The following is a 20,026-nucleotide window of genomic DNA, read 5'->3' on the forward strand; positions in this document are numbered from 1 at the left end:
GGCTATATTATATTTTTAACTAGATTTTTAGTAGGCCATTTCAAATATAAAAATATTGCTCCCAAAAGAACATTGAATTACACATAATATGTACACCAGTTCAATACAAATGCGTGAAAACCAAGGCTGTAGCCATAAACTGAACATTGGGTGAGAAAACATCTACTCCAGGGAATTCACTAACTCATGAGAAGAAATCATTATTATGATTATTATGATTATTATTATGATTATTATTAAGGGACTAATAAAGTATAATGATACTCATATAATGAGAAATCTATGTACTGTTATATGAAGACAAGTCCAGATATTGTGACCAAGGTTTAGGAGACTGATGATTTTGTTTACTTACAAGTACACTTGGGAGAGCATCAGGAGCATCTGCTCTGCTCTCCTCTCATCTTCTCCTCTCCAGCCCTATGGTCTTGTATTCTATGGTCTTGTATTCTAATCTCCTCTCCTCTTTAGGTCTCTCCTCTCCTCTGTTCTCCAATCATCTCTTTTCTCCTTTCTGCTCCTCCTCTCGCCTCTCCTCTCTAGGTCTCTCCTCTCCTCCGTTCTCCAATCATCTCTTTTCTCCTTTCTGCTCCTCCTCTCCTCTCTAGGTCTCTCCTCTCCTCCGTTCTCCGTCTTTCTTCTTCTCCTCTTGTACTTCTTCCCTCCTCCTATCCAGTCATCTATTTCCCTCATTTCTTTCTAGTTATGTATTTAATTTCTTTATTATTTACCACACCCCCAAGCACACACTGAGGGACGACTTTATTAATGGGTCTTAATGGGTTTTTTAATTTAAAATTTGGGCTTTTCTTTATGGTTCATATTTATTTTTAATCTATTATTATTATTATTATTATATATTAGAGGAATATCTTAAATTTAAATCTTAAATTAACATTAGGATGAGACTGTGATGTCATTACTTGGTCTTAACCATCAACGTTTGCTCCTTTTCTCACTCACCTCCATATCACCTGCTCCGCCTGTCCTGTCAGGGTCCTCATACTCTCTCCCTCTCTCTTTACTCTGGATGAACCAGAGTGGACAGAATCACTAAACTGGGGCCAAGAAAGAATACTGACGCATGTATGAAGGCTAACAGGAGTCTGTACATTAGGATGAGACTAGTGTAATGTGAGCTTCACTATCAGTATTTTCTCCTTTTCTCACGCACCTCCAAGTTACCTGCTCTCATTGAGTTGTTAGCATCCACACACGCATCCTCTCTCTCTACTCTGAATGAACCAGAGTGAACGTGAAAAATATCGGTAAATTGGTATTTTCTTGCCATGATGCTCAGGAATGGATTATTGACCATTTCTATCTGCCTGGTAATTGTTATGTCAGGAAAGACTGACTCAGCTCCAGTACAACTCTCTTCTATATGTATATCACCTGACTAGTACTCGCTCTCTCACAGCTTGCTTTTGTTTTTCTGAGATTGCGAAAACAGCTGCATATCATTGCCACCCTCCCCTTCACTCATGACTTACAGTGACTTAAAGTTGACTAATAAAAATCTGTTTTCACTTTTCCACACTGACACTAATAATGCCATTTATCATAAGCAAGTACAGCTACACAGCATTCTATACGAATATAGTGTTACAATAATTAAAGCTGCTACTTTGCATGTTCACAGGCATCACTACAATGATTTGACATTGCTGAGACTTCAAGTGGGATTTCTATAACAAAACAAATAAAACGAAATATTTAAAAAATTAACGTTATCTGAATATACCCGTGAGTGTTGGATGAATGTGTGGCTAATTAACGTTCCAGGTAACCTAAGCTTATGATAGCTAACGTCAGTAGTGATGGTTACATTGATTTAGCATTCGCACTTTGGCCCACATTCACCAAAAAGTTGGTTTCGGCTTCATACAATTTTACACTTTTTAGTAAAATATCATTTATTTCTACAGTTACAATTTCGGCACAAAATGGTGTGTTGACATTAACGTTACCTTTTCCTGCAGGTGAGAGACTTTAGTCAGTCAGCAGAGCCGATACGATGGTACAGTGTTACAATAATCAGTGTCCCATCGACAACAGATGGGAACACTGGCAGCTAGCTCCTAACGCTACGCAAAGCTAGTGACGAGAATAAAAGTAGTTTTTACCTCAGTATATTGGCGGGGGGCCGACGACATTTTCATCATATCTCCCCTCCAATATGTATTGTGACTACAGCCTCGCTGAAAACATTTCAATGCGTATTTAAAAATACTGCCCCTCTGTAACACACCTTTACAATAGTTTAGCTGTTCATAATCCTCTGTGATTCTTTTTTTTTTTTACTAGCATTTAGAGGATGAAGACCTGTTATCACTATAAAACATCATAAAGGAACAAATGTGTAAACTATGGATCTTTTGTGCTTCAGTTAGTTCGTTTTTAAGAACAAAGTAGGTTAGCTTTTACTGCATCAGATCAGAGCACACAATACACAGAAAGCTCCATTTGGGCAGAACAACTAATAGCAGATTTTCTATATCTAAAAATTCCTGGATGGGGAATGCAATTTAGCCCAGGATTATAATGGTACATCTACTTCCATTGTTTACCTAAAATGTAGTCTGCTGTAAATTTAATCCCATTTTACTATTTCAGGTATAGAAACATTTGGAGCTCCATGTGATTGAGTTGCTAATTTAGCACTTACCATCTCTCTCCCTTGCTGCTAATGATAATTAACATACAAATGAGCTCAGGGAATGGTGAGTAGTAATTCTCCATTCATTAGGGCTTTAATTGTTGTTTGAATACAGATATTGAATCATGTTACTGTATGTAAGGTGCAGGACCCAGAGTTATCACACTTGAAAATGGCTTGTTTCATTTGGCCAGAATTCACCATATTTCTTTACCCAACATGACCACCACCAACCACATAAAAGAACGTCATCTGTACTGACCTAATACTATTTCTTTTCATCCATAATGGCCAAAACACAAGACAGTGTAAAGGATTTTGCCTAAATACTCTTCTGAATAGTTCAGTTTTGTTTAATTAGGAAATTTTAGCCTTTAATGAGCTTGTCTTGATTAGGCAGTATATAGCCACTCTTTAATTAAATACCATGTTAAATCACACCATGCATGTCCACTCCCAAGTACTTCTACTAGTATGCAACCACTGATTAAATTTTAGAACATGCATCTTTTTTTTTTCTTTTAAAGAATTCCTTATACATCTTTTACAAATTGTGGTTGCACCCACACCCTTAAAACACTGAAGCATTTGAAAAGGTTAATTTTAATTGAAACAAACTCAACAGTATCAATTTTATTCAATTTGTGGGTTACAAGATGTCAAATTAAGAATCATTGCATGTACAACTGTAATTTACTATTGCCAGGAATCTGTTTGTTTTGTTTTTTGTTTTTTTTTAATTTGCTGAACACATAGCAAGATACAAAAAGAAAAGAGAAGCAGTTAATGTGCACAACCAGTGAAGGACTCTTCAGAACACTTAAACACTTAACAGGCCAAAACACATCTGGGAGACAGATTTAATGTTCATTTATACACGCACAAGGTTGTTACAGCTATTTGAATATGCCTTCTACATGTATTATTTGCTGATATCATTCTCAGTGCAATTTCATCCATTCAAGTTCATTCAAATAAGGTTAAGTGTTCTTTGTAAACAGAAAATGCAAGAATGTCGTTCATAGGGGATTTTATACTTCATCGACAGTCTTTACATGGTAGCACTGACTTCCTTTCATTTCCCTGCTTTACATTAAAATAAACCACTTGGAGCTAAATCAATCCAGTTTGAACCCCATTCCTCAACGACCGCTAGTCAGTCATCGCTGTAGTGAAATTCCAGCTCCCTGAAACCTTTCCAAGTATTCTGTGTTTGACTGCTTGATTCAGGTGTTTTCAGAAGCTGGGCAAAGCAAAAATTGGGGGGGCTTGGATCCCAGAGGAGTGCAGAAACACTGCTTTAGGGTTTACATAAAAGGACTTGTTCTTTTTTGTTTTGAATTGCTGTGATTTTTTCTACTAACACGCTGGTGTGTTATAGCAATTCCTGTGTGGGACTGGACATCTAGGGCATGAAGTGAAAACTTCAACTTTCTGGAATCATTCTGAATCTGCAGTAACACACTGGGATGATCTGCAAATCACTGACCCCATTTCACACCACAGAAAGCTCGAAATTTATTCTAAAGGAAACTGCAGTTGAGTGGACCAAGCCTGCCATCAAAATGCCTCATTTATGCAATGGCAAAGGTCCATACCAATCACTTAAAATCTGCACTACCGAGGTCCCTGTGAACCCCAAAGCTACAGCTATTTAATTAGACTACGTGGACAAAGTACACACAATACTGACAGGCCGTGTGATTTACGCACATCCTTACAGACTCAAACTACTTGGTTACATTTCTTATGTCATTCCATGTCCGTTCACTATATCCAGCATCAGAACACATCACACATAGATTCTGTCTGATCTCTCAGCCACAGCCTGGCTATGACATTGATTTCATCAGCCCAGGGAACCATCTGGTATCACACAGTCATAGAGGAGAGGTGAGGTTGCAGAGACAGTGGATAAGGCAAGGTAAGCTCACACCGATCACCTCGTCATAGTTCAACCTACTCTAGTGCAAACAGAATATCACTGTGAAACCATGAAACATAACCTAGAAAGGCAACAAGAATAATTACAACTTCAAATGAAGTCAAATGCAATGAATAAATAATTACACAATTAAGCCCGCATCTCTTTACAAAAAGAAAAAAAGGCCCAACAGATCACCTTTCTTCAAGGTGGCACAGTTCACTAGCACTCTTCTCTCAAAGGGAGACATCACACTTTTAAAGAAACAGGAAACAACAAAAAGTGTCATTTTAGAAATTCCATGGCAAAATGACATAACTGTCCTGTTCTGTGAAAGCATGGCTAAAAGGTGTGATGGTTAGATCACTTGGATAAGAATATTACGTCCAAGGAAAGAGGGCAAAATGTGAGTGACTCCACCCCACGTTATGTAGTAGTTAGCACTGTTGCTTGTGTTGCTGCTCAGTCGTTAGATCGCCACCCCTCTATCGACCCTGCTGAAGATATTGCTGGGTGAACATGTTCAGCTCACTGTCCAGCCAGCCAGCTTTATTCCTGCAGAGGAAGAGAGAGATGGACACCGTGTGTAACATGTTGAATGCAGCATTCACTTTACAAGCACGCTGGAACTTTGTGCCGATTACCACTTCCCCAAATTGTTCAGATTACCACTTCCCCAAATTTTTGCAGCTAAATTTAGTTTGCTTTATCCCCACTTCAGCCAAAGGCCTGAAACGGTTCTGAAAATTCTGCAGGGCCCGTTTTGACTTGTTCTGCTGTTCCCTCACCACACTCCGCAGAAGGCAATACACAGATACGGGAACAGGACGGTCCTACGCAGACAGGCGGGTGGGAGAGCGTTACCTAAGCAGCTTGGCTTTGCTCTGGAGGGAGTCCAACTGTTCGATCTTGCGGTTCATGTCCTGAATGTCTTCCTCCAGCTGCTGCCGCGTCAGATCCACCTGCTGACATAGTTGGGCAAAGGTGCCTGCCAGCTCCCTGTGCAAACGCACACAAAAAATTAGAAATGGACTACTTCCAGTTGTAAATTTGAACTTTTCCCCCTGCTGATAACATTTAATTAATTGTCTCATTACAAACAGTATGTATTTACTTGTAGAAAAATGTTTAGTTAAAAACAAAAAATAATTAAACATTCATTTTAAAGCATTTATAGCACAATGCTTTCTTCTTAAAAACACAACCAGGACACTGCCTTCCAAACATCAGCATTTGCCACACAGTAATACAAGGACATTCATCTGTATTGTACAGATTTCTCCACTAGATGGCAGCAGTACGGCAAGTACTTGTAGCGATCATAGAGAAACCACAAATCCGTGTCTGTGGGTTACATCTGGGTTTATGTAATAGCAGTAAAGCAAAAGGTACAGTTCTATTGGGTTTATGACTGGATCCATGACTGAATTTTACGCCAGTTCTCAACAATATTGTGAGGATTCGTGCATCTTTAGAGCGAGCGAAATGTCAGCTATAATGCACCCCCACCCCTAGGCAGCTCAGATGCACTGGAAACTCACAGGAGATTAGTCAGCTCCATCCTGACACACTGAGGGAGGGGAGAAAGACCCCCTACATCCCTCTTTACCAAAAAATATTTATTTCAGCTAGTGGTGGCAAAGTGTCCAAGTACACACTAGTCATTTCAACATGAAAGGAACTATCCACAGATGGTGTGGATGAGAAATAACAGGCACTGACTGAAGAGAATACCAAATTTCACTCATTGCTAACTGTAGCTATAGATATCAAAATTAATGAACAGAAATCCACTAATAATAAGCATATTTCCTCTAAATAATAATAATAAAAGGTGAGCTTGCTACAGCTTACCTTTATAAAAATTATTTCTTAGATTAGTTTTAAAGTCAAATTCAAAATCATACTTATCTAATGCTACACAAAATTACTTACCTGCCTGTATGTGTCAGTAATGTTTAACACCTTGTGCTATTTAGCCATCAAAGAAGCCAAAAACGATAGAAATACCAAATTACTAACCTACAATAAATCAGTAATGAAAAAATATTTTTAAAAGCTGGAGAATGAAGCAGGGCCTCTGTCATAGGTTACGGCACTGTGCTGTGCGTTTCCTGGGCTGGGACTTACTGCTGGACTTGGTGGCTGCAGTTGGAGCCGGTGTAGCTGACGATGAGCTGCAGCTTCTCGCTGGCGTAGTCCACAAACTGCCTCTTGAAGGCACGCTCCTTTGCCTTGGTGGTCCACGTGAGCCTCTCGTACACATACAGCAGCCCATAGAGCCCCACAGAGAGAGCGATCAGCCTCCAGCCCACCGCCTTCCAGATCTGACACACACATGCACGCATGCCACCTTAACACAACGCATGGCCATTCAAGGCAGGGCACACCGCTCTACTAAAAGTGACTCACTTGGGTTGCACCTATAATCTGACTATGCCCGAGTGAATGACGTGCTCGGTTATACCGCAAAGGGTATGAAGATGAGGGGCTACGCCTTCTTACCACGCCTCCGACGACTATGATGCCCATGGATGTCCGGGAGGTGAGAGAGGCCAGTCCCGTCACCATGGAGACCATGAGCTCTTCCTGGGTCATGGAGCCTTGAGGGAAGGGTGGCATACTAGTGCTGATTGGGGTGACGGCCAGGGGACGAGGAACCTGAGGGGCCACGTGGGTGGACGCCCACAAACACACACATCAGAAAGCACAGTGCATCTAGCTACTATTCCTACTGTGCATTTAAATGAACAGCTATACTGCATTTAGCTACACAAGGGATTTAGCTCAGCGGAAAACACAGCGTGCACGCACAAGCACACAGACCAGCCCCATATTCTAAATTGCCTGCACACATCTAAGGTAGACCCACTAAGAGCTTCTGTAGCTCCACGGGGAAAGGGCCCGTACCTGGTCGCTGTAGCCCATAAGGGCGCGGCGGGTGTTCTTGGGGCCGAGGAAACGATTGACCAGCATGGTCCAGCCCAGAGAGAAGTGGAAACCCACATCCTCCTGGAAGTCGCCGCACAGCTTGTCACAGTTGAGGTCATAGCTGAGGCTGAAGCACTGGCGGGGCACCATCTTGTCCACCTGCTCCCTCACTGAGCTCGGCAGCAGGGGCTTCAGGCCGTCTGCTTGGGGAGAGGAGTAACGCGTGCGTCTGAAGGCCTTAGACACTGCAGCCAGTGGGCAACTGACACAACGATCGCCATTTTGGCTCTTTTACCGGCACTGACATTTTGTTCGGCCTTCAAGTTGGAATGGCAATAGAATCAAGATGTAAATGGCAAAAGAGGAGAATAGCATAGCGGTAGACCTTTATGTGTGCGAACCCAAAAGACAGGTTCACTGTCCAGTTACTTGCAGACTGGACAGTAAATGGAGACACAGTCACACACCACTTGGACAGAAATAGCTTTAAAGGGAGACTTCAACCACAGTACGCTAGTGTGGCTAACAACAAATAAGGCCTAGTGTCAATTCAGCAGAACACTGAAAACAGATGCTTCCACTTAAATCACTGCCAGCCACATGGGGACAGCTGTGAATTAGCATATATTCAACAGGACACTGACCAATCATTTCAGTCTGGGTGGACTGAAGGGCAGCAGTGATGGCGTTGGAACACCTTTCAGACATATTCCTGCCCAGGCCCTCCTCTATGTGCTTGTGTAGCTCCTGTAAACACACACACACACACACACACACACACACACACACACGTGCCCTTCAAATACTATTACTACTACTTCTTTTGCACAGACTCCGTTAACAGCACCCTCCTATTCAGTTTAGCACTCTACACTCTTGTATTTCAGCACTTTTCCATTTGTATTACCATTTCAATTGCTTTTAAATTTGTACCATAATTCCTTTCTTAAATCCATCTGGGGAGGAAATAAGCCGTGAGAATAAGGCAGTTGAGAATGGTGTCACACAGCCTGTACACTCACGTTTTTGTACACCTTCACCACCACCTGGGAGGGATGGAAGTCCATGTGGAATTCGTCGACGAGCACGTGCAGCCTCCTGATCTCCTCAGCCATTGCGTTCGACACCTGAAACGTGGCACGGATTAAGGCAGGCCTGCGGCAACCCTCCCAGGGTGAGGACGATGCCGCTGATTCTAGGGTGGTTAGCTCCCATTCACGACACGGACGTTAGACATGTCCCGGGTGCACAACATCTGCCTTAGGATGTGAAAAACTACCAGTGCCTTCAAAATACTAACACTACACTTCATATCCGGGAGCGTCTAGAAAAACTCCATGGCCAAACCTTCCAAAGTTGCTAATTTCCCACTGGCGTTCGTGGTGTTACCGTTGAAGAGCTCCAAGGCTGTTTCTCACGGCCATTAAAAGCGGCTAGCTTAGAGTAGTGGTTACCTGTTTCTCCACCTCCTCTGTGATCTTCTTGATCTTGCACTTACAGTCCTGGGTGAGCAGGTCCAACTGCTTATCGATGAACTCCAGCCTCTCCTCCCGCTCCTCCCTTGTCTCCATGCAGTGGATCCTGAACAAAGAAGCACCAGTAAAACAGCACTCAGGCTTCAGGTTTGCATGTCAGTAGGGCAGTGGTGGTTCAGTGGTTAAGGTGTATGACTTGTGATTGGGAGCTTGCTGGTTCGAGCCCCGCTGCTTGCGAGTTGCCGCAGTTTACCCTCAGTTGCTCTTGTCTAGGCTTGGGCTGCCAGGCACCATCCTAGCCCACACCCGTCGCTGATGTTGATGGCGTGGCAGTCAACAGTCGTATTCTGTATTCTACTACACCTCTGTTCTACTGTGTGTGTATGTGTTGCACGCTGGTTGCAGGATGCGTACAGTAAAGTACATGTGGAGGGTGTTCAGAAGAAACCTGAGAAACACTCATGTTTGCAGGCTCTGCTTCAAATCCACTAGGAGCCCTAATGGAAATTGGACTCCAGTGTGAGGGTCCGTTTCAGTTTTCATTTTAAAAAAATCCACCACGATACTTAGCAAATACATGCAGTACTTAAAGAGTATTAGTAGACATCACAGCCAATTTAATTATAGCATTTTTAAGGGGACAGCATCATTTTCCTGAAATAACGAAAGTGAGCCTATCCCTGTGTCGTGGAGACATTGACCGTCCCACTGGCTGACTGTTCTGAAGTGTCAGAGGACTGGGTTATGGACAGATAGGGAAATGGATAATTGGGATAACTCTGTGTCAGAGTGCATACCTCTGCTCCTGGGCTGCCACGTGCACAGAATCCATGATGAGCCGAAGGGTTTCAGAAATCTGCTTGGCCCGCACGGTGTGCTGCTCGAACTTCGTCTTCACCGCTGACTGAGAGATGCACTCCTACGAGCCCAACGTGAAGAGAGACTGCCTTAGAGACCAGCTGCATTGATGCGCATGTGAAAGTTCAACTTGGAGCTTTGGGAGACACGAAGCGATTACCTCGAAACGCCGCTCGAAGTTCTGGAACTCGAACATTCTGGCTTGGAAGCCTTCAGCCAGGGCTCCTCCTACAGCAGAGTAGGAAGTGAGACCATACACGCATGAGCTTATTTTAAAGAATCACAGTGTCAGAGTAAACAAAACTTTGAGTCCAACATGCTTTCTAATCACTTCTGCACTTCACTGGAACCACTAATGTAATAACTGACCAGCATGAGACAATAATTCACTGGCACAAGCCAAAGCTCTGCAATCTTCAAAGGGTCTGTTAGGTCATTAAATTAATGGTTTTTGTGAGGCTTATATGAACTTTAATATTATCATTATAGTAGTTGGCCCAAGTGGAAATCTTATTTTTAAATTTTAAATCTTGTGATTATTACTGAAGTAATGTGTTTATCTGAGCCTCCTTCTAACAGGAAGGCAAGCCCCCGGGAGCCAGGGGCACGAGATCTGTAGCTGATGCACTTCTCCTTCCCCCTTTCTCAAGATCCTGCATAAATGTTTCATTTCATTATGCACTTTCTATCTCAGAAGTACATACATTATACAGTAAGGTCTAATGAATAATGCAAATTTGTGTTACGGTTACCAATGAGAATGAGTTCTTTGTTCTCCATGCAAAATGATTAGACTATATAAATTCAACTCCATGTAACTGTAAACAATGCTCCCCCCCTGGCCCATTAATGCACCCTCTGAACAACTTGCAAATCCCTGCTGTTTGCTTTCAAAACAGAAAAGAGGAGCCACCACCCCCAACCCCCGCACAGGTCTGGCCGCGTGTGCCTGGTCCCGGTTCTGGCGCTGGGTGTGATGTCTCCTGTCCCGGGAAGCTGGTGCCTACCTGCTTCGGGCATACCCTGGGCCTTCTGCACGCGCGCCTGCAGTGCCTCCTTAGCAGAGACGAAGAAGATGCGGTCGCCGGCCTGCGCCCGGTCCACCACGCCCAGCTCGTCCACCAGGAAGCTGGTGCAGCGGTCCATGTGCTGCCGTCTGACCTGCAAGTCGGAGGCAGGAGCGCAGCAGGGGAAGGCACATAAAGCAGCAGACAGGATTCAGCTTGCTTTATGCACAAATGACCCTTGAAATGAAAAAAAATTGACTCAGCCAGTACAGCTGTACCAGATGCGCCGCATTCCACGCGTGTAATGATTAGTGTTTTGTTTCAAATCCACTGTGGAAAAGAGGTGAATCCCAGTGGACACTGGCCGAGACCACGTGCTTCGCGTGGGAGTGCAGAGGTGGGCCGGGACGGGTCCTACCTCCTCCATGTACTCTGGCTCGCTGGCTGAGGCATCCCAGCGGTTGTTCAGGATGAAGATGTTGGGCCTAGACAGGCGCTCATTCACCTTGTGGAAGAACGACTTCTCCTGCGGAGAGCCAGAGCTTTCGAGTAAATGAGCAGTTCTAAGCCCCAAAAAGTACTGCGCTACCACACAGCTGTGATCTTGTTAGCTTAAAGGCAGATATTCTTTAAGCTGATACACAACAAGCCTCTAGTGTTTGGACCAGATGAAGACAAAGTGTTTTTGTTTTACTGTTCCACTCACTGACCTTCTACTACAGAACACCACCTACAGCGAGCACCGAGTACCTTCACAACACAGCCAGAGAGAGAGAGAGAGAGAGAGAGAGAGAGCGAGCGCACGACACACACACACTCACACTTGTGTATAATTATGTGAACCCACTGTTTGCATCAGAGTGGACTCTGAATTGGCCACCAGCACAAAAACATCAGCATCCAGGCAGAACTTGTCAATCCAGCTGTCCAGCTCTGTGGTGACGTCAATGCCAGGGCTGGGGAAACAGAATCAGCATGTCATGCACAAATCTGTGGAGTGTCAGCCTTCATCTCACACTTATACACATCTAATCCTATTCAGTGGTGTCACACTGGCAAGGCCTTTCACATTCACAGCAAATGAAATATGACAACAAGAAAGACACAGTAGTGATCAATCAAATCCAATGAAAAAAAATAAAATACCATTTTAACTTGAGGTGTACAAATCATAAGCCACAATATCGGTTTAAAAGACCTGATGTAGAGCTGTGTGTGTGTGTGGGGAAGGTTGTCTTACCTGTCCACCAACACCAGGTCATCCCGCAGCAGTGCACACTTTGCTTTGGGCCACATGACACAAACCAGACTGCCTGCATCTAGATCCTGATCCTGATGCAGGGCATGTGCCAGCTGATTAACAGTCTGCCAGCACAGACACGCACACAATCAAAACAAACCTTAAAAAGGTGCAGAATAAGGTAATCTTGCCCCCCGCCCAAACATAATGGAATTCTAAAAACAAAAATATCGACAGAACATCTCCATAGGAACATGCTTGTGCATTAATACATGAACAGAAGCACATTAATCAGGTTTTGAAGCTGATGAATCCGTGAGCTGAGCTGCATGCTGCTTCGTTGCCCAGCTCTTCCTGATCAGAGGAGTGGGGCAGTGGAACGAGGGCGAAGAGACGCCTGGGCACCGAGCTGACGGAGCAGGGGCGGCATGCGCTACGCATTATGTCAGACACATGGTCTCTTCATGGCCTTGTTTCCCAAAGGTGTCGTAGTGTTAAGATCATCTTAAATGAGAAAGAGTGCTCAGTGGGATACTCGCTCTGCCGTTTAATGATGATCTTTGTGTTACGATACTTTTGGGAAACTGGCCCAGATCGTATTCCTTTAGGCCAAGGCATGATGGCATTCTGGGCTCCCTTACAAATGCAATAAGCTAATTGGATACGGAGAAATAAATACTTCTCAAAACCCTTCTCTTAATATGCTTTGAGGATGTGCTGCGCTTAGCTGGTCCACTGGGTGGAGAGAGAGGCTGGGGTGAAATACGAGGTCTGTGCCAGAGGACATGTGTTTATCATCAATCTACGGCTCGTGCGTTTTGGCAACACTGCAATGGCTGCTCTTAGTCAGAGGAGGAGACGGAAGAGAGGTGTGTGCGCGCGCGTGTGGGAGACGAGAGAGCGAAACTAAGTAAGGCATTAGAGAGGAACTCCATCCCATATCTGCTGGAATGCGCTCACTTTCTAGCCAGCTGCTCGTGACCCATTGTGGCCCTACTACATTTAGGTGCAGACGGGACCTGCGCGGGCACGCCAGCTTGTCAGGCCAATGGACCAACCCTAGTCTCGGGCCCGTCCCTGCACAGCAGAAAGCCGGTGAGCTACCAGGAATGAGCTCTCAGACATCATCGGCCACCTAGATGAACATCAAACTTTAAGTGCTGTGATATAAACAGCAATACACTAATGGGACCGTAATAACATTCCACGGAGGGTAAGGTCTTCCAGAGGACACAGGCGCGGTTTTATCCAAGCCATGCAGCATAATGCGGGGCAGGCCTGCAGTCATGAGACTGCCGCTCAGATGGCAAAAGCGTGTGGCCCTGTGACAAATGGCTGGAGCGAGTCCAAATTCTCATGCAGGACTAATTATAGGCCTGAGAACTTTCCCAGCAGACTGAAGGCAGGGAAGGACAACTGCTCAGTCCTGTTAAATACGTTTACCTGCAGGAGCTATATTTGGTATACAGGAAACGGTAGCAGAAACTGAAATGAAAGCAGGTATAGCAATGCTCTATGTGCGTTCGCCTTCTCACCGAATTCTCATTAATCTAATGCACTCTCATTAAGACACCAAGTTAACAGTTTTACTAAGATATAAAGTAGAACTATAGACAGAAGTCAATCAGTCAAGGCTCTGGGAACATAGACTTTGAGCTTGAAGAAAACATCAAACTTGGGTTGTAAGGATGTGGCAAACAGGAATTTCTGGATTCTGGTACCGGTTGTTGATGGACCTATCGCAAACACTTAAAATGGACTTTGTCAAGGTGGCTTGTTATGCCTCACCTCCTGTGTTATAAGGTGAAAACCAAAGCAACAGACAAACGCAGTTCATTTAGAAACCAAGCAAAGTCTGTCTGGGGAACATGAGATAAAGCTGGCTTTGTATAGTGCAGCAGGCAATACAGGGTGGTTGTACATGAACGCCTACTCAGAAACTGTACCTCAATGCCACAGAATTTAGCATTTAACAGCATGTTGTGGAACAGCATTCCTGTTCAGAAAAGTGGTCCAAACTTTTACCTCTAAAATCAGTAAAGAGCATTCATGAAACATTAATGACTGACTCGTCAGTCACGTGTTGTACCCAAGCTCTGGCCCTAGTTAAATGGTCAATGGCCGAAGCCCGATCTGTACCTTGAATACTTCGAACCTCAAGTACGGCTTGGCTTGAAATACCATGCTTCAAGTCTCATGGAAGACAAGCATGGAGACTATTCTGTCCTGGCTCCTAGATGGTGGAATGAACTTCCGCTTGCTGTCCGGACAGCAGAGTCCCTTGCAGTCTTCAAACAGACTGAAGACAGACCTATTCATGGAATATTTAAAATGACCACTGACCCTGCTCTTATATTGACTAACTAAAACTAGTACTTAACGTTAATTGCACTCATCATTGTCTAAGACAGAGCTTATGTATTTTGTACTTCTAGCCATCAGCATCGATCCCTTTCTACAACATGCTAGATCATTGGTATATTGGATTCTAACCTACTCTACTGGCTATGATGTATTCTATGGGTAAATCACAAAGCACCAAGTCGCTCTGGATAAGAGCGTCCGCTAAATGCTGTAAATGTAAATGGTTAATGTCCCTTTGACACAGATCTCCACTCACTTTCACACTCTTTCTTTCCTCCGATCCCTCCGTGAGCAGAAAGGCCTCGTTGCCGTCAGTGCCCTCCACCCGTAGAAAGCAGTTGGTGGTGTGGCCAATGCCTGAGGGCAGGACCTTGTCCCACAGCATGGCGTTGATCACTGAGCTTTTGCCATTGCTGGTCCTGTGGGTGTTCACACATGCCAGAGAAAGTGTCCAGAAGTGTCGAGACACTACAGAGAGGTGCTTAAATTCTTAGCAAGGTTTTAGTGAAAGCACATTGTGGGAGAAATGTAAGAAAACAGACACCAGATAAACCTACACATTTCTCTCCAAAGACTATGCAACTAATGCTGTGTTGATCTGTATAAACCTCCATTTCATTTAGTGGAAACGTGCTTGGGTGTAATGAAAAAGTAAGCATGTGTAGACATAGCGCTAACTATATAATGAAAAATGTTCGGCACCACACCCCATGTGCAATAAAAACCACACGTTTCTGAAGGAACTGCCCGTCCTCAAGCAGTAGTTTATCACAGCTTGTATTTCCAAAGCTAGTTAGTAATGTTTGCCAAGCTTAAAGAAGGCACAGAAAGAATGCAGAAACACCCGGTTGCTAAACAGACTTGCGCCACAGGCAGAATGTGAACACACACCTGCCAAAAAACACCACTTTCATGTGCCTGCGTGAGAGGACCTCCCCGATGCCCGCCACCTTGGACAGGTAACCCCGCACCTCCGCCACCTGCTCCTCCGTGGTGACCGGATCAAGCTCCTCATTGCTGTAGGTCTCTGTCACATTAAAAATAATTAATTAATTAAAAAAAAAAAAAAAAAAAAAAAAAAAAACAATTAAAAAACCACACACAACACATTCATCTGCAAAGGACATCAATTATCTGGCAACACGTTTGAAAGCTCTGTCAGGCAGGGGAGAGGTAGTCATAGGCACCCTTAAGACAGGTCCTAGATCAGCATGGAGTGAGTACAACCACCTAGCACTGCTTATAGCTGGACAGCAAGTTCATTTGAGTCTTTGTTTTTGCAGCACCAAATCCCTGCCAGCAATCTGCATGGACCTTTGAGTCATTCCCTAAATTACAGATCAACATTAGCTACTAGCTACAACATTCTCTACTAGCTAAAGGAATCAACTATTAGAATTATTATACTGTTCACTAAAATAGCAGACAGATTGAAAGGAAACAGATGATGTGTCTCAGAACATGCCACCCAGTCAGTGAAGTTCTGAACTGGAGCCTTGCGACTGGGTGGTGGATGCAGAAGGCGCAGGCGTGTCTACTTCGTGAGTCTGGGCAGAGGAGAGAGAGTTCCCTGCCGCTGCTCAGACACAGTGACCGTGCCACCACTGGATCCCTTAAGGAGCAAGACACCAGCGGACCCTTGTCAGTCATGAAACAACTGAATCTTTTTTAAAGGTTTTTCTGCAGCTTCACATCTTAAGACGTGTTAAGCAAAACCAACGTCCTGGCTAACAGCAGTCTGCTATTTTACTACTGTGTTCAAATAGGAGCACTGATATTTGGGGATTGCTGGCCTGATCTTACATTTGCATTCTTCAGGATTTACAAAGAAAAAACACTGGCTTTTCTACTCCCAAAGGCTTCATCCAAATGGGTCCTATGTGTCTGCGTGTCTACATCAGCTGGAGCTACAGCAGGGCTGGAGAACGCACCTTCCAGAAAGGCAGAGCTCTCTTTGATGTAGGCGCCAAGTTGCTCAAAGATGCCATTGATCTTCTTCTTGGCAGTGACAAAGTGCTTGAGTGGGGAGGCATTCACCTCTGCCATGAGTCGCTTGTCCTTTTTGCCGTTCACACTGGTTTTGGGTCGGGGGAAAACCAGAGACATTGCACTGAAGTCATAGAGGGAGAAGAAAACACACACGAAAGGGTGGTAAAAAAAAATTAAAAAACCCATCGTGCTGATCAAATATCATCTTTTTTAATTTTTTACAAATGTTTCTCTCATACACTGAATTAAATATGCCTCAAGTCCAAGTACCAAATTCCTTGTTCAGGCTGAAGCAGATAAGATTTCTCTCAACAGAGGCATAGACTAACAGTCTGTGTTACCATTGGCTACAGGCTGAATCTAGATACACACCTAAATTTGTAATATTCTTGGTGAAAGCTATAGAACATCTGATGATTTCAAACGATTTGGCCAGTTGCTGATGCACATGTCGGTCTATTTTAATATACAGTTTGAGGAACTGAAAACACATCAGGTTTGCCACTGTAGTTAAGAAACCAACATTCACAGCCTATAATGAGTCTATATATTACTGAGCCCAGTTGCATGAAATGCTGTATCCTCCAATGCAGTGTAAATATAAACAATGCACACTCAAAGCTCCATCAATTGTTTGTTGAAAGGCCAAATTTCCAGATGACCTCTGCTACTCCACTGGCTGAGCTGAAATGTTGGTGCGCTCTTGACTTAACCTCAAAAATTATCAGAAAGCTGCACGTCATTAATTCAAATACAAATGCTCTTTATCATCAGGGTTGAGCCTCACACTCATATGCTGAGAGAGCAATGATAATACATGGTGCAGGTAATATAACATACAAACTGCTGAAAGAGTCAAAAGGCCATTGAGCGGTTTCATTTTAGTATGTCCTGAAGAGGGTCCATATGGAAGTTGGCAAGATATGCTTCCCACCACCTGCCATGAAGTCACCTTATGGAAACGCACTGTAGCCAAATACCAAAGGAAGCAGGCCACCAGCGTGAAAGGTAATCAGAAGTGGAAAGCTCAGCCTGAAACTGCAGCTATTTGACAACACGTCTGGTACCGTACATCTCTAGAACAGCCATACCCTGGGTGCAGTCCAAAGAGACAAAGGGTTAACAGAAGGGTAGAAATCGGGCACCACCACGCTAGACGGAACGTGACTTTTTGTCCATGGTCTCAACCTGGAATCACGCAATGTCAACTCTGAAATGGGCAGATCGTGCATGTCTCGATAAAGGTTTCCCAAGGTTTATCCTGACCTTGCACTGTACCTCAAAGCTTCAAAACACTGACTAAAAAGCCGAATGTTGCCCATTACTGTTGTGCTTAAGCATGTATCCTAGCCAGCTGCTAACTAGCTAGCTAGCGGTTAGCTAGGGATTTATCTACTTATAGCAGCTATTTGGATGCAATGAAACAAAACGCGTTACTTGAGCATCCATCAAGCACAAACGATATTTGAACTGCGGGAAATTCGCCTGACTACAACCAGGTTCGTACGTACAACGATGTAGCTAGCTAAACATCCATTAAACACGTCTCAGTGCGTCACTAACCCATTATACTGAAACCACAAATGGGAAAACTGTAAACTGTGAATATGTAAACTTAAATATTAGCTAGATTGCTTTAACGTTACCTTTAGTATACGAACAATCTTGCGATAAAAAAATCGTCCGGTGGCATGAAAAATCGCTAACCGGCTCCAAAGCAGTTGGTTTGCGGTAAACGAAGAACTAATTATCCGGGTCAAGCAGAACTCGAACGAACCAAAAGACCCGTCATGGCTAAAAAAGGACCTTACACTAGTTTAAAGGCTAACGAAATTACAACTAGTTTGTTTGAAATAAAAAGCAAAAGCCAAGAAGTCGTCAGGCAGACAGCAGTCTGGACTCCCGCAGACACCCATGCGCTCAAGATCAGTCAAGGTTTACTTCTGACCTAGCCAGCAAAGTCAATGACACTCCTCCATACTAATTTGTTGTTGAGAGCACACACACACGGACGGAGGCAGCTCTGGCTAACAATTCCCCGCATATCTTAAGACAAGTTATAGTTGGTAGCGACTATTGTGCAAAGCCAAAACCCTGATATGAAGCGTCAATATGCAAACGGCCTTTGAACGTATGTTTGTATAATTTTCTCTAACCAGAATGAACAACCTAACTGCTAGCTACAGGACTGCCAATTAGTTCAAATTATAACCAAAATTCATATCAATAGCCAGATAGCGTTAGTTAGGTTAGTACTCTAACGTATTTTGCTGTAAATTAGACTCCCGTAGAAATATTAGCTACCCAGTTAATATTAATGAAGACTGACAGGAAAGAGCTAACGTATTATTAAATAACATGTTTAGATAACACCTAATCTATCTTACCAAGAGCGGTAGCTAAAGTTAGCTAACGCTAGTTTACATGTCGAATGAAGTACTAAAGCATAACGGATTCATATGAACTATGCTAGCTAGCGTTGACTGACTAGGCTACGGGCAACTGGTGCAAAGCCTGGAAATATTAAATTAGTAGAAGGAAATACTAAAGCATGTCTATTCCTATGAACTATGATAGTCCTGAAATAGCAAACCTGACTAGTTATGTTAATTTAGCCCAGCTAAGATAGCGTTAGCCCAAAGAGCTGGTACGCTAGTTTACTAGCGTTACATAGCGACTTACCATAAAAGAGGTGATTTTATGACAAGTCTTCAATCATATTTGGTTCTTTGTTTTGCTGTGTCTTCTACACTGAATTTTCTACTCCAAAAGCTTTTTTTTTTTCCCCGAGAAGCGTCTGTTAGCGATTATAAACCTGCTGAAGTGAACCTCAAACTGCCCTGCTCGGTGGTGGGTCGCTATGCGCGCAGAAGTGTTACTATGGCAGCGTTAGCTGTGTAGCTAGCTGGATCGAGCTAGCTGCAAAGTGAAAGGAGCTAGTTAAGCTAAACTACCAAACGCCACACACACTCAGCTAAGATCACATTTAACCCAGTGTGTCAGTTAAATAATGTCAGCAAATCGCTGCGGTCCAAAGTACTAGCTAACACTTATCTTTATATATGACGAGCCGACCATATTAGCGACATCATATTAAAGCGCCGCAGCTCTATAGACGAGGCGATGGGCCCGAATTTCTCTAGACATTATGTAGCTAGGTAGGTATTTAGGGGGGGTAGATGCTTTCCGTTCCCTTTTAATTCTGCATAAAATAGCTGATTGCTATTACATTCACAGTATTGAGGTTCGTACCCAGAGCGATTTGCAGTACTGCTTGGTTGCCTTCATGAAATAACCAACTATGCCTGCGTCTGAATATACCACTAAGATGGAGCCCTGTCAGAGCGAATGCACAGAATAGGGTGACTAGACGTCCGCTGTTTCCGGAGACAGTTCCGATTTTTGGTGGCCTGTCACCGTTTTTAGCTGTGAAATTAAAAAGCACCAGAAAGTCCTAAGAAAGACTTGGCCGCGGAGCTAAGGGGCAGACGTCTCGCGTTGTACGTTTTGGCCAGCAGATGGCGGTGTTTGCGACTAGCTCCCCTAGTTTGAGAGAATACTGCAAACGTGGACCAGAAG

At 43.7% G+C, this 20,026-nt stretch overlaps 1 protein-coding gene across 3 annotated transcripts; it reads right to left on the bottom strand.

The window, feature by feature from the left end:
• Positions 1-3,246: 3,246 nt before the first annotated feature.
• On the bottom strand, positions 3,247-19,713 carry mfn2 (mitofusin 2). Of its 3 annotated transcripts, none has more exons than XM_035536213.1 (18): positions 19,130-19,713; positions 16,390-16,532; positions 15,350-15,485; positions 14,715-14,877; positions 12,095-12,219; positions 11,702-11,810; positions 11,273-11,380; positions 10,855-11,008; positions 10,008-10,075; positions 9,787-9,908; positions 8,969-9,095; positions 8,537-8,641; positions 8,159-8,261; positions 7,494-7,714; positions 7,089-7,244; positions 6,714-6,910; positions 5,448-5,582; positions 3,247-5,138 (listed from the first exon to the last, which is right to left on the bottom strand). In XM_035536213.1, the coding sequence occupies exons 2-18, from the start codon at positions 16,502-16,504 to the stop codon at positions 5,069-5,071; spliced, it is 2,214 nt and encodes a 737-aa protein (XP_035392106.1). In that variant the 5' UTR covers positions 16,505-16,532; positions 19,130-19,713; the 3' UTR covers positions 3,247-5,068. The 3 variants fall into 3 exon arrangements, with proteins under 3 accessions (XP_035392106.1, XP_026867109.1, XP_026867108.1); XM_027011308.2 differs by having other exon boundaries at positions 16,390-16,568; positions 19,130-19,712; XM_027011307.2 differs by lacking the exon at positions 19,130-19,713 and adding an exon at positions 18,094-18,744 and having other exon boundaries at positions 16,390-16,568.
• Positions 19,714-20,026: the final 313 nt, after the last annotated feature.

This window comes from Electrophorus electricus, chromosome 18, assembly GCF_013358815.1.
Source record: "Electrophorus electricus isolate fEleEle1 chromosome 18, fEleEle1.pri, whole genome shotgun sequence".
Classification (NCBI taxonomy): domain Eukaryota; kingdom Metazoa; phylum Chordata; class Actinopteri; order Gymnotiformes; family Gymnotidae; genus Electrophorus; species Electrophorus electricus.